Source organism: Bos indicus, chromosome 23, assembly GCF_029378745.1.
Source record: "Bos indicus isolate NIAB-ARS_2022 breed Sahiwal x Tharparkar chromosome 23, NIAB-ARS_B.indTharparkar_mat_pri_1.0, whole genome shotgun sequence".
NCBI classification, from domain to species: Eukaryota; Metazoa; Chordata; class Mammalia; order Artiodactyla; family Bovidae; genus Bos; species Bos indicus.
The window spans coordinates 6,965,315-6,979,812 of NC_091782.1; the positions used below are offsets into that span (position 1 = coordinate 6,965,315).

The 14,498-nt window shown below is 39.4% G+C and overlaps 1 protein-coding gene across 1 annotated transcript in view; it reads right to left on the reverse strand.

Annotated features, from left to right (window-relative positions):
• Positions 1-3,104: 3,104 nt before the first annotated feature.
• Positions 3,105-14,498, reverse strand: part of FAM83B (family with sequence similarity 83 member B) — a 96,185-nt gene continuing 84,791 nt past the window's right edge. Inside the window, exons 3-5 of the mRNA XM_019986372.2 lie at positions 10,850-11,014; positions 10,059-10,183; positions 3,105-5,815 (exon numbers count right to left, since the gene is read on the reverse strand). Coding sequence (XP_019841931.1) covers positions 3,505-5,815; positions 10,059-10,183; positions 10,850-11,014 — 2,601 coding nt within the window. The 3' untranslated portion in view covers positions 3,105-3,504. The remainder of the gene's footprint in view (positions 5,816-10,058; positions 10,184-10,849; positions 11,015-14,498) is intronic.

Genomic DNA, 14,498 nt, shown 5'->3' on the forward strand with positions numbered 1-14,498 from the left:
ACAAAAGCAAATTTTTCTAAGAACAAAATGAAAAATCTCACTCATCAAACATCAAGTCTAATAGATCACACAATTGTCAGATGGCTGTAAAATTTAACACACAAATAATTAAAAACATTTTCTTATTGCGACTGAATTCCTTATTTGATTATAAGGATCCCCCTTTTTTTCCCTAAGAAATTTCTATATATTTTAAAGTTTAAAATTGGTGTCATAGTATATGTGTACATGTGTATTTTGCTGAGAATAAAACTGTCTCAACAGAAAAAAAAAAAACTCATTTTTTTTCTGGTAAATATACTTAACTACTTTTCCTGTGAAAAATGTCTGTTCACTCTTAATGTTTTATTTGTATACTGTTGAATTATTAGGAAGTGTGCAAATTTTCCAGTCTATTACACTCAGCTTTCCAAAACAAACAGATAGATATTCACGTTATAGCAGTTGGAAATTCCCTATGTTATAAGGGAGTTTTAAAACCAACTTTTATGAATGATGTGAAATTGAGTACCATATTCTGGATTTGTGTGTATCAAATGCTCCTGTTGTAGTTACTTGTTTATTTTTGCAACTCTTAAAGAGATGGCTAAAGAGAAAGACAACTACTTTAAAAAATAAAATAAAATTTAAAAAAAGAGGTTTCCTCAAGCAGAGTGGAGTAGAAGCCAGCAAGTTATGATGTGGGTATAGTATTAAAAATACAGGCTTCTATACTCAAACCCTCAGTTCAGTTCAGTTCAGTCGCTCAGTCGTGTCCAACTCTTTGCGTCTACCGATAAGAGAGTTGAGCTCTTGAAAAGTTACACAACTTTTCTGAGGCTTAGTTTTCTCATGTGCAAAAAGGAGGTATTAACTTCACAGGGTAACTGTGAATATGTAATGAGACAATATACTTAACCTTGCATTCTATTCATTGCCTAGCTCCTAACCTAGTGGAGTTCCTTCTCTAGAGCAAAAGCATTTTAGGGGCAAGTTCACTTCCAGTTCCTTTTCTCTTCCTCTCCTTGTTAAAGATCAACTGGAAGGAGGTCAAAAATGTTGCCTAGCAATTAAAAGTGGACTCCTAGGTTATGTTCAGAGGGCAGCCTCACCTACTGAGAGAGTTTTAAGCTCTGCATATGCTTGGTAGTCCGGTAGAATTCAACTAAACCTTTCCTAGTTGGCTGATGTTGAGTCAGGAAATGTAAACGTTCTCTCATTTAATTCTCGACAGTTTGGGTGAAGCAGGTGTTGAACATATTTGGGAGGTAACATGTGACAGAATGTTGCAGACACTTTAGTACCATGGTGTATTGGTGATGTGGTTTGGGGCATTAGCTCTCTGAGTCACAATGTTGCAATTATCATCTATAGATAATGAGGAAAATGGTACCCATAAAATATTGCTCTGAGGACTTCAGATCCTAGCTCAGGGCCTCATCTGTGAATGCTGGGTTTCTGCTCCTGCTGTCTTTATTTTCTTGTCCTGTTTCTTATCATGGTTTTAAAATACTGTGGAAAATCATGTTAATAACATTGTTTAACATTATTTTACTTAGTAATGATGTAGCTTTTAACATTTGACTGAATTTTGAATTTTTAAAACATGTTGTCCATATAGCAACTTAGAAGGTGTAAAACACTATATTTAAAGTGTCACGTGGGACTTCCCTGGTGGCTCAGATGGTAAAGGATCTGCTGGCAACCCAAGAAACCCAGGTTCAACCTCTGGGTGGGGAAGACCTTCTAAAGAAGGGAATGGCTCACCACTCCAATATTCCTGCCTGGAGAATTCCATGGACAGAGGAACCTGGGACTACAGTCCATGGGGTTGCAAAGAGCCAGACACGACTGAGTGACCAACACTTAACTTATGGGACTTCCCTGGTGGTCCAGTGGTTAAGATGCCATACTTCCATGTCAGGGGCTGCAGGCTCAATCCCTGTTCAGGGAACTAAGATCCTACACACCTTGCTGCACAGCCACACCTGTCCCCCACTAAAAAAAATGTGTCATAGAAACACTTTCCACTCTAAAATGATGCATTGTTTCTTGAATTCTGCTCTTTGTGAATGAAAAAAAAAAAAAGCCACGTTATACAGTCTCTGTAATGGATATGGAACTTTTATTTCATTACTCTAAGAAAGGCAAAAGGGGATCTTATAAACTACATATCATCATCAAACTAAAATACAGAAAGATTTAAAAGTTTCAACCAGGCCCCAAGGTCATGGAAGAACCAGGCCATGTAGCACTTTTCATTGTCATCAGGGTGCTCTCAAGAAAACACTATGCAGTTGGAGTGTATTTGGCATAGTATAGGAAAGAGCAAAGGGTTTTGCAAGCAAAGAGTTTTGCAAGCAAAACACCTAAGCACTGTCATACTGCTGCTGCTACTATTGCTAAGTCACTTCAGTCATGTCCTACTCTGTGCAACCCCATAGACGGCAGCCCACCAGGCTCCCCCGTTCCTGGGATTCTCCAGGCAAGAACACTGGAGTGGGTTACCATTTCCTTCTCCAATGCATGAAAGTGAAAAGTGAAAGTGAAGTCGCTCAGTCATGTCTGACTCTTAGCGACCCCATGGACTGTAGCCTACCAGGCTCCTCCGTCCATGGGGTTTTCCAGGCAAAGTATTGGAGTGGGTTGCCGTTGCCTTCCCCAACTGTCATACTAATCCAAGATAAAATTTATGTGGAAGTTTACAGTTTTAAAGTCTTCTTCATATTAGAAAAAGGAGGGGAATAATTTAGGTTTTCCAAATTCCTTCTGGCTTGCTGTAAGTTTGAAGGAAAGAATGACTATAAAAGCTCAGCAGGGTGGCAACAGTTTCCCTTGGTCCAAAGTGGAAATAAGCACATTCTGAAAATTAATTTATATGATTAATTTGAAATACCTGAGGCCAATACTTTGCAAATATTTCAGATAAAAAATGTGCTGAGCTATAATAGTTTAAATTGTACTACTGTTGCCCTACCAGTTTCACAGAAAACTTAATAAAACATTAATAAAACACAAGTTATCCTGTAGAATTTAAAAGTAATTGAAAATGACAAATGTTTTGTCCTATTTTCTCATAATTTGAAGATATGAAAACCCCACAAAGACACAGTATAAAAGACTGCTGACAGTGTTATGATCATCTTTAATAAGGAAAGAGTTTGCAATGAATGGCTAAAATCCATACACCACCTCTCCACTAAAGCTTCCATTTAAGACAAGCAGATCTTTAGTCTGAAGAAAACAATTTCATTACATTTATCTTCCCATTTAAAAATCATGTATTTATAGACATTCCATCTATAGTGGAATTAAGCACAACTAATTTTATTACATAGAACAATACTGTACATACGTGAGTTGGTAAACATATATCATACCTCAAATTCTGCCCCCATAGAAATCTATCAGCATATTACAAAAATATGCCAATTTTTCCATGCTAACATTCCATAGTGTTCTTTGGACAAATATTTATAGCCACATTGATCTTATATTTTAAAGTCTATTTGTGATTACAGTAGCTCATTTATTTTTGTGTATGAAGTTTCCAAACTTCTGCATAAATCCTCGAAACTTATTTTCATTTGGCTGAAATGAGTGGTAAACACCAGTGTTATAATTAAGCATTGGGCTGGACCTGCCATAACTATTGCCCATAGTTGAGGATTTCACTTCTGGGCGGTGTGTACTGCTATTTGGCATGTTGCTTGTTGGCTGAATAGAGCTTTCAATCTTACAAAATGGCTCAAAACGACTGTAAACACGCCGCTCAATTGAATGAGTTCTCAGAAGCTCATCATTGGGCTTTGCTCTTGGAGAAGAAGTTGGTTTTCTTTCAGGAGCAACAACTGCTTTAATCTCCTTTGAATCTCGGTACTGGATCTGCTCAGTGTTGAATCTGGGGGCAGAGGCATCTCCTGCTCTTTCTGAGAACTTGCTTTCAGCTGGACCTGAAGAAGCTATGGTTTTGTTACTTTCATCGGATGGAGAATGTATCCTCTTGGGTGAATGTACTGCTACATCTTCCTTACTCTTGTGGATGCTGCCTGGAGAGTTGGATGAAGAGGAATGCTTTCTCCTAGGTGATGAATCATTTTTGGGTTCTGATTTTTTTTGTTTTTGATTCTCTTCAGCCTCAGAAATTAAGGTGTCAGAACTACTACACATTCTGTAAAAGGCAGGTGCTTTGTTTTTGGATAGATTGTCTTTCTTTTCTGGGGCAAGGCTAAGTAATGACCTTAACTTCTGAGATCCCTTTTTCAAAAAACTGGGGGAACCCTTCACTTCTTTCTTGGAAGTGACTTCTTTGTTGGGCTCCTCTTTATTCACATCAAGCAATGCAGCCATGGAAATTGATTTGTTACCAGTGCCACTTGGAGGATCTCCCTTGGGAACCTCCTCTTCCCCCTCCTCCTCCTCTTCCACACCATGGGTCATACTGTGCATGCTTTTAGAACTTTTTAACAAATCCTCTTTCAGTTTTTCTGGTTGTCTCACTGGATTCCTGGTAAGTGTGCTATACACATAATGCTTACTGTTTCCATGATCCATATTGGCTTTTGAATGGTCAAAGAATGGGAAACTGCGCCTTTTAAGCAGATTCTCATTTTGCTGATTCTTTGGGTTTTCTGTCTGCTTGTTTGCACACAAGGTTGTATACAAATAGTTGTTTGACTCCGTAGGGCCATTTGTAGTTGGGTTTAAAGCTGGTGGGTGGCTTTCAGGAACCTGTAAGGTGTGCATTTTTGGTGCCTCTGGATGCAGTGAGGACTTGGGTGTTGCCTCCTCTGGGGGTTTGTCTGTCATAAGCTGTGCGCCTGTTGGGGTGTCTGGGATCTTTTTAGGTGTGTCGCTTCCCTGGGAACCAACGACAGTTGAATTTGAGGAATCAGTTGTACAACTGTTGGCTTCCTGCTGCTCAGGTAAAGTGGGTTTAAACACGAGAGAAGAACGAAGCCGAGAGTGAGTGTACAGGGCGCTGGCTTTCAAATTCTCATGTCCCTCATAGCCCTCAAACCTGTCGGCGGGAGCAGATCCGTTAGAATCAGGGGCAGCTTCTGAATGGTCATTTAAGTAGGACTCAATCCTCCAGTTTCGCAAAAATGACTTTGTGGTATGTTCAAGGGTTGGCATGCGTTGTTGCAAGAAGCGAATATGATTATCTGTCCCGTTAAAAGACCTCCGCACGTTGGAATTCCTTTCTGGAAGATTGGTCGTCTTCCTCTGGGCAAGGCGGTCAGCAAAACTCTGGGCAGGTGTGTGCTGGCGGCCTCCGTAGCCGCCCCGGGATGACGACGTGACGCTGAGACTGTCTGAAGGCTTTTTCCAGTTCCCAGGAGCATTAACATTTCGATTCAGAGCCCTGTTGAGCAGCAAGTATGGCGTCGTTTCTGGCTGTTCCCCGGCATAACTGTGCCTCTTCCAATTTTCATTTAACTGACTGTGCTGATGCTGACGGATTGGACCATTAAAGTTTGGAACAAAGTGAGGTTTGTATGTGTGATTTCTTATGTTGTATTTGTCATGTTCATTGCGAGTATATATCCCTCTGTTTTTGAAGTAGCTAGAATCTAGTTTGTGAATGCTGTCTTGTCTGCCAAAAAGGTTTCTTTGGCTGGAAACAGACGCTAAGGAAGACACGGAGCGCTGGTAAGTGCCATTCTCCCAGAGGGCTTTGCCGCGGTTCACCCTGACTGACTCTTCCGGGGCAAAAGAGCTGGGGACACAGGACCTGGCGTAGAGAGTTCTAAACTCCTCGTCGAAAGACTCGACAAGTTGTCCTGTGATGACCTGAACCATGCTGAGATGCGCTTTTTCAAATGACCACATGTAGCTGGAGGAAAAAAAAAAATCAAAATTGGCAAATGTTAACTGTGCTGACAATACTTAGCCCTACTAACATGTGTCATTTAATGTTGACAAAGAGTATTTTTGTTTTCTTTAATTACCATAATTTAGAGCTCCAGTTGTTATATCTTTGCAATATGTCTCCTCACTCCTGTATTCATATTTTAAATAACAAAGCAACTCAAGTCCTGGCTTTGAACCCATCCATCATTTTGAGAAGTACAAGGAAAGCTGAGTGTACATTTTGCATCTCTGCCTACTAAGGTTTTTTTTTTTTTCCTACTAAGGTTTTATGGAGCAAAATATGGCATTCTACTTTATATGCAGCATCCTGGTCAGGTGCAGGCAACCTGGTATTGGAGGAAAAGTTGAGAAAACTGGCCTCTTCCAAGCCAACTGTTCCACATGAACTTGGACATTAGTTTCTTCCTAGCCAGAATGAGAATAAGGACAGTATAATCATTACAATTCCTTATGGTCATAACATGTCAGGATGCAGGACAGTCTGTGCTAATGCACGTATTTCATCTCTGTGTCTTAAGAGTACATGGAGTTTAGGGTGCTAGAAGTTGGAAACAGACATAGGATTTGTGGCAGCAGCCTCAGCCACTAAAGGCATCCTTCAATTCACTCAGTGTCCACAGTAAATTCAGTACGCACAAACCAAGCCAGTTAGAATGCCAATTAAGATCTCTGCTTGTAGAATACAATTGCTTTTATGTACAAAAATGCCTTTATTGTACTTTGTGGAATTTCTAAATCTCCTTCTCAGAGTTTAGATGAGACAATTGTCTTGAAGTTTCATATATAATTTTAAATCTTATTTTAGAAAATCTTGATAATGTAACATACAGAGACACTGGGCTGAAAAAGCCATTGTAATATGCTGTGCCTCAAAAAAATGGACATGATATAATGGAGGGGTAATATGAAAGGAGCATACTGTTTATACAGGGAAGACAGTAACAAAGGCAGATGGAAATATTAAAAGAATGTACAGAACAATAAAATATATAAAATATAAGCAGCAGTGTGCGACTTAAAAATCTAATTCTAATATGTTCAGTTTTTTCTAGCGTGCTCACTAAATGCATGGTATGAGCAGAGTACGTCAAGATACATTTTATGTACAGATGTGTGGCAACCAGGATGACTTACAAGAAATGGTACAAAAGTGAATTGTTACAGGAATTTTCAATCCAACTGTAGATATGAATATAAAATTTGCTAAAAACAGCAAGCAAAGACATGAATGATCGGCTTTAAAATAGGAGGATATCCCCAGAGACAGTAAGAGTTTGGCAGTATTTTGACAGAAATTAGAAGCCAGGAAGTTCAGATTTGAAAAGTGGGAAAACCATTTTGGGGAAAGAAGAAACATGGACAAAGAAAGGGAACAAGAATGGTCATGTTTTGGTTGAACACAGAAAGCAAATTATACTTAGTTGAAGTAAAAAGCTATAGAACAGACTGATGTGGTCTTCTCTGACAGTCCAATGGTTATGATTTCAGCTTCCCAATTCAAGGGGTGAGGGTTTGATCCCTGGTCAGGGAAGTAAGATTCCACATACCTCGTGGCCAAAAAACCAAAACAAAAAACAGAAGCAATATGGTAACAAACTCAACAAAGACTCTAAAAATGGTCCACAGCAAAATAAAATCTTTAAACTAGTGGAGGAAATCTTGAAAGCAAAGCAAAGAGATCACAAGATTAAAAAAAGAAAACTTACAAAATTCTCTCTCAGTCAAACCTGTGGACAATATTAAGTATCTTCCAGGTTTCACTATGACAATTTCAAATGAGGGTATCCAATTCAAGATTTGATTTACATAGTCAATGTACAATACACATTACAATATACACTGTATACATACAATACACAATGTACAATATACATTGTCAAGAAAAGCTTGTGTGTTTTTATGTCCTCATTGTTGCTATCATGATGCAGCCAGACTGCTGTGTCTTCCTGATAACCTTGTCCTGACAATGTGTGAGCTGTCACACAGTGTGTGACACGGGACTACAGACTCCAGACCTCTCTAGAAATGCTGGGAGCCTAGCATATAAGGACATTTTATGCAAAGAAATATGAATTAAAGTATGTATAAAGTAGATAACTAATGAGAACTGACTGTGGAGCACAGGGAACTCTACTCAGTACTCTGTGGTGACCTCAATGGGAAGGAAATCTGAGAAAGAGGGGATACATGTCTACGTATGGCAGATTTATTTTGCTGTACAGTAGAAACTAATGCAACACTGTAAAGCAACTATACTCCAGTAAAAACAGCAACATCAAGAAGGAGGATTCTGAATTTGCCTACAAGGAAAACAATGGCAATGCCAGAACAGTGACTTACAAGCTGTTTTTACCCCAAAAGGTGTACATTTTTAACCAGTTGCCACAAAAACCAGTTCCTAACTGTTCCACCAGATCCTGTCCTCATATTTGCTGATGACAAGAAAAATCCATAATGATTAGTCAGAAAAAAAATCCAAAATGGCAAGGGCTACAAGCATCATTTTTTAAAAGAAGTCTATTTGAGATTAACATGAAATAATAGAGAGAAAAGTTGTTAGATAATAGTTTTGATGAATTTTAATAATCTGTGGTCCTACAAGTCCATATTCACTTCCACAAATAGTAACTTAAGTTTTGCCTCTGTCTTATGATGTAGATGAGAAGATAAAGAGTTTCTGTAGCTATTTGTTTGTTCTTCCCAACACCAGTTTTAAAGTAGCTTAGTTATAGTCATCTCAAAAGATATCACCTACTAATAGTAAGACAAAGCTGACATGAAGTTATTGCTGAAGATAATCTTCAAACTCAAGTTAATAATAAAAATAGAAAGCACTTATTAGGATGAGATTAACTAGTAATACCATTCTATAAGTCAAGTGAACTCTCATTTTAATTAAAAATTTTAATTAAAACCCCTCTAAAACCAAGTGGGTCTGAACAAATACATATACAAATAATGAGTCTTTGCAATAATTCATTAACTTCAAGTACTGCTCTTAACACAGTTTCCTTTAAAACTGCAAAGAGGATTTTCACTACAGGATCCCTGAGCAAATATTAACAGTTAAAGCATGCCTAGAATAATAGCTGACTTTGGGGGTTTTGGATGCATTAATTCATTTAATTCTCATGACACGAGGTAGGTTCTATGATAATGCTCCTTTTACAGAGGAAGAAACTAACACGCAACCAAAGTAACTTGCCCATGGCTATTCCCTTCAATGCGCTGCCTCCTCCTTCTGGACTTTTAAGTTCTTAAGACAAGAGGCAAACTTTTCCCTTTCCTTATTCTATTGACATCCACAGCTCTCCTGAACTTTTCCCACAGCCTTTAGTGGTGAATCTACTGTGCTCTGGTGACCTAGGAGTTCAGGTGTTTGTTGGCATTTTTATCTGCCTATTGTTATGGCCTTACTGTGTGACCCATTCAAGATCTATGTCTGAAATTCATAAGGGAGTTTTAAGGCAGCACTTTACTCTAGAGCCAGCTGGACCTGGACTTGGTTGCCAGACCTGAACTGCCTTTTGGTCCTTAGCTCTGATGTTTTTAGACAAGCCACTGAACCTTCTAGAACTTCAGTTTCCTCATTTATAAAATGGAGATAAAAACAAGTGCCTTGCAGATACGTTGTAAGGACTGCGAATGAAACACAAGGGCCAAGTTAGAACAGAAGTGGATCTATTCCTCCAGTGGTAATATAGAAGGATGCCAAGGAGCAGACCCGGGGCTGGAAAATCCACCCACCATAGCATTTAAACAGTCAGACTCTTCAGTGATTTTTCAGTAACGCTCTGATTACAGCATAATAATCATCAGGGTCTCCATATACTAAAATAAGAGCAATCCATTAAGCAGGTTCTTCCAGGTGATACAGTTTCTATTTATATGAACAATTATTATGCTTCATACTGTTTTCATAAGGAACAAAAACACCTTAAGCATTATAAAGCTTTAGGGAACCTGAGATATTATTCAATTCCTTCATTTCGGAGAGGAAGAATTTAAAGCCCAAGTAAGTTATGTGACTTGCTGATGACTTAATATTCTTTCAGCCAGAACTGAAACGCAAGTCTCTCCAAGTTTTCCACGCGAAGATTCTTCTTTTACTTTTAAGAAATAACTAAGCAGATTACATTAAAGCTTGAAACTCATAAATTTTATAAATGATTGATAATACTGGAGTGTAAATACAATGACCTTACCTGTAGGAACCAAACATAACTTTCTGGCAGTCAACCAGCAAAAATTTCTGTTCCATTTTTCCATGAAATTTTGCCCCTGTTTTGGAAAGATAATCTTGACCTTTTACTGTCCGCACTCGAATATTCTAGAATTGAATGTAAAAATAAAGTAACTATTATGGTTAGAGTGGGGATATTTTGAAAAGTAAAATATATTAATATAAAAACTTTTTAATCATAAAAGTACACAGGTAATTTCTTTAAACATATAACAACAACAATAAAGATAGGGAAAAGTACATTTTAAAACAAAACCTGAAAAGAAAGCACTCAAATAAAATAATCACTTAAATAATGCATTTTAATATAACTTAAATCATTTATACATGACGGTTTTATAAATCTCTTAGGGTCCTACTGCAAGAGCTCCTTTCAGGTTATGACAACAGAACAAGATGAAAATTCAGCTTCATATTGATGACTCAGACATCACTGAAATGACTGTGACAAGACACATCTGCTGAATGAAAGAATCACTCAAGTCAGTTGTTTCATGGTTGCCCACGTGAAACTGAAACATTAATTATGACTGACAGCAAAGTTAGCTCAGGAGCTTCAGTGCCCCACCATTAAGAAAACCATCCTATAAAACCATCATGAAGATGATGAAGTCGTAATCTGAAAAGGACAAGGGGACCCTTCTGTGGTCCCCACCTTAAATATACGGTGTACATCTGGAGGGACATAGCTCACTGTGCCGTTCATTTGACTGAGATAGAGCACCTGAAGAAAAGAAAGTACAGAATTCTTACTCTGAGACGCTGAACTTGACAGCCCTGTTTCTCGGTCATACTCAGGAAATGACTAAACTTGGACTCATCAAGCAGAATGTACACAGATATTCCTCGAGTTGATGCCTCCACGATTTCTTTGAAAATGTCCACGTCTGTAAATATATCCATCGCTAAGGCAATGACCTGTTAAAGATACGAATAGGAAACAATGTTAGATACCTAAGACCAAGAAAGTGCTTGCTTTCAGAAAAAAAGTGGATAAAATAGAAAATAGCTAAATATATATTGAAAATAAACTATATATAGATTTATCCCATTAAATAATTTCATACTAGCTTTAAGTCAAAGGGAATCTGCATTTCAGTGGAATGTTGAGTGAAGGGCAGATGTGAATCGTGGTGCTCAAAGTTGTCTGCAGGGTGGATGGAGGGGGCAGTTAGGTGAAGGGTGGAAATTAGTGCTAATGTTTCTCATGGGAAATATTTCCAGGGGAAAGCAAGAATTCTGGAACTAGTTGTTAGGAATAAAAGTCTTGGTGAACGGGGACAGAAAAAAAAAATCTTCTAGAAATAGAAATGTAGCTGAGAAAGGGCCAAAGATAAGAAAGGTATAAGGAGAATTGAAGACCAGAAAATTAAATACATATGCCTAAAATTAGCAGCGCAGACAGAACAAGTAAAAAAAAAAAAAAGAACAAAAACAGATGATTAAAAGGTAAATGCAGAGAGAAATATCCTAAAGGAGCAGGCCTGTGAAATGGAGAGAGTCCAAGTTAACTGTTGAAAACAGAGCCATTACTGATTCTGAGAAGCAAGGGGAATGAAATGACGCTGAAAGAAGTGGAAGTCATTCAACTGACCACCCACTACATGCCAGATGCGAAGGACAGAATCCCTGCCCTTTGCGAAGCTTACAAAGTGGGGAAAGAGGCCATAAACAATGCATCGAAGAGGGAAATTATGTGATAAGCTGTAAGATAATGTTTACTGGGGAAAAATTAGAGCAGGATGAGGAGGGTCACGAGTTCCTGGAAATGGAGAATTGGGGGTCTGTGGCATCTCTGAGAGAATGTCCTGTGAAAAAGCCCTTCAGGTGGATATCCTGACAGATTGTATCTCAGGCAGGGGGACCCCACAGTGCAAAGGTCCTACCCCAGGTTTAAGGAACAGCAAGGGTGGTAAATAAAACAAGAAATGGAAAAACTTATAAGAAAGCCTTGAAGATGTTACAAAGCTTTCCGTGTTTTTTCCTAAATAAAATGTCAGCTGTTGAAAGTTTTTATTGAGGCGATAATATGGTCTCATTTATGTTTGAAAAAGATTGTTCTGGCCTCTGTGTTAAGAAGAGATGGTAAGGCTGGGAGGCAGGATGGAAACAGGGAGGCCAGTTAGAACCACCAGAGCAATTCCAGTGGGAGGTTATGGTGGCCCGGACTAGAACAGTACTGGGAGCAGCCACCTCCAGTGGTGAGCAGAAACATCAACACGGGGTGCTTTGAGCTGCAAGGACTTCTGTACGGGCTGAATGTGGGATGAGAGAGAAAGAGGGGAAAAGAGCACGACTCTAAGATTTTGGGGCTCTTTAACCTCAGGGACCAAGTTGTCATCAACTGACAAGGGGAGGGTACAGCTGGAGTAACTTTTAGGTAAAAGATTAAAAAGTCAGGGGACCTGGATATTCAAGGGGAATGCTGCGTAGGGAGGTCTAGGGCAGAACTGTCAGCTGGGTGTCATGGGGTAGAGATGATGATTAAATCCAAGTCAACAAGGGAGACCAGTAAGTTAGGTGGTCTAGTACAAGGGTAGGGCAGCAAAGGAAGGCTAAGAAAAGGGGGCATCCTGAGAGGCACGTCAAGACAAGGTGTTAACAAGAAGAGTGTCCTCAAGGGTGTGCTATCATGCCGCGAGGCCAAGTAACACGGGGATTAAGCATTCATCGGATTTAGTAATATACAGGTTATTGATGACTTCACAGTGTAGTTTTAGTGGAACAGTGAGATCAAAAGCTTTCTAGGGAGGGTTTTAAGAGAGCTTGAGTGGACAGACACTGGAAACAGCACGTACAGGTAACTCTTTGAGTAATCTGGCTATGGTAAGAAGCAGAAAAATGGAGCGGTAGTAGTGGGTTAAGCTGGGTCAGTGGAAGTTGTATTTTTTATTTTAAGGTGAGAGAAGTAACAGCAGGTCTGTGTGCTAATGAAATGCTCCAGTGAAGAGTGAAAATTAATGATGCAAGAGATAGTTGGAGGTGGTATGGGGAATTGGGGGTTTCTGGAGGAAAGTCTTAGAGTAGGCAATAAAATATAGGCTATAGGGGTAAAATAGTCAAAGTACAGGGAACAAAGGCCAGTAAAAGATCACTGTACTACCAAGGCAGAAGCCAGGTAGAAGGTGGTGGTGGGAGGGCAGGTGTTGGTGCTTGTGGTGGCGGGGGGTATGATGTTCTCTGAATCCTGCCATTTTCTTTGTGAGATGGGGAGACCTTGGGTTATGGAAGACATGTAAGCGGTATGACGAAAGGGGCATCAAGTGGTCATCTAAGACGATAGAAAAGGCAATAGGTCATGAAGACAGTGTAACTGCAGGGCAGCATTAAGAACCCATCAAGTCATAAATTTAAAATGAGACCAGTCAATGTGGTTGTGAAGAGGGGAGCAGTCATGCAGCCGGCAGTCAACTGAAATGCTCCAGTGAAGAGTGAAAATTAATGATGAACGAGATAGAAGATGTGTAATGTAGGGGTTTTCCCTTGTAGCTCAGATGGTAACGAATCTGCCTGCAGTGCAGGAGACCCAGGTTCGATCCCTGGGTCGGGAAGATCCCCTGGAGAAGGAAATGGCAACCCACTCCAGCATCCTTGCCTGGAAAATACCATGGACAGAAGAGCCTCGTGGGCTGCAGTCCATGGGGTTGCAAAGAGTTGGACATGACTGAGTGACTAACACGCACATACATATAATGTGCAATAGCTAAGATGATTGACTCTGGGATTTAAACTCGATAGGAGAGATGGTGTCACAGATGTGAGAGGCAGGGAAACAGGGGTAGGATCAGTGAATGTGAGGTCTCGCTGGGGCTAAACGATAGTTAAATATTAAGGAATTGCCATTAATTTTTTACAATAACAGCAATATAATCATAAAAGGTAATATATATCATTTCTTTTAAATATACACATTAATATAGTATAGATAAAAATGTTGCCTTGTATTTAATTCACATTATAAAAGGTGAACCACAAATGGTGATGAAAAGCCAGTTGATGGTACATGAGTGTTTTATATGCTGTTTTCCACAGCACAAAGATAGATAAGTGAATAAGTGGACATTGGATATTAGCAGGTTCCAGAGGTACCAGGTGCCAGAAATACAAGCAGGAATGTTGGTCAGAGGAGGATGAATTAGGTCCTACAGGATCTGCAGTTACAGACTGTGATGCTATCAAGGACTTGATTGGGAGTCAGGGCTGAGATGCATGTAGGACAAGATGATGGGAGGAGAGCAGGAAAAGGAATTGGTCTTTAGAAGGATCCTTTACACACATACTGAAATTGCCACCAGAACTGCTGAAAAGATTTACAGACACCAAGGAACAAAAATGGTCAAGAAACAAGAAGGAAAAGAAATGCCCTGGCAATAGGCACATGGCAGCAACCACTAAGATAATG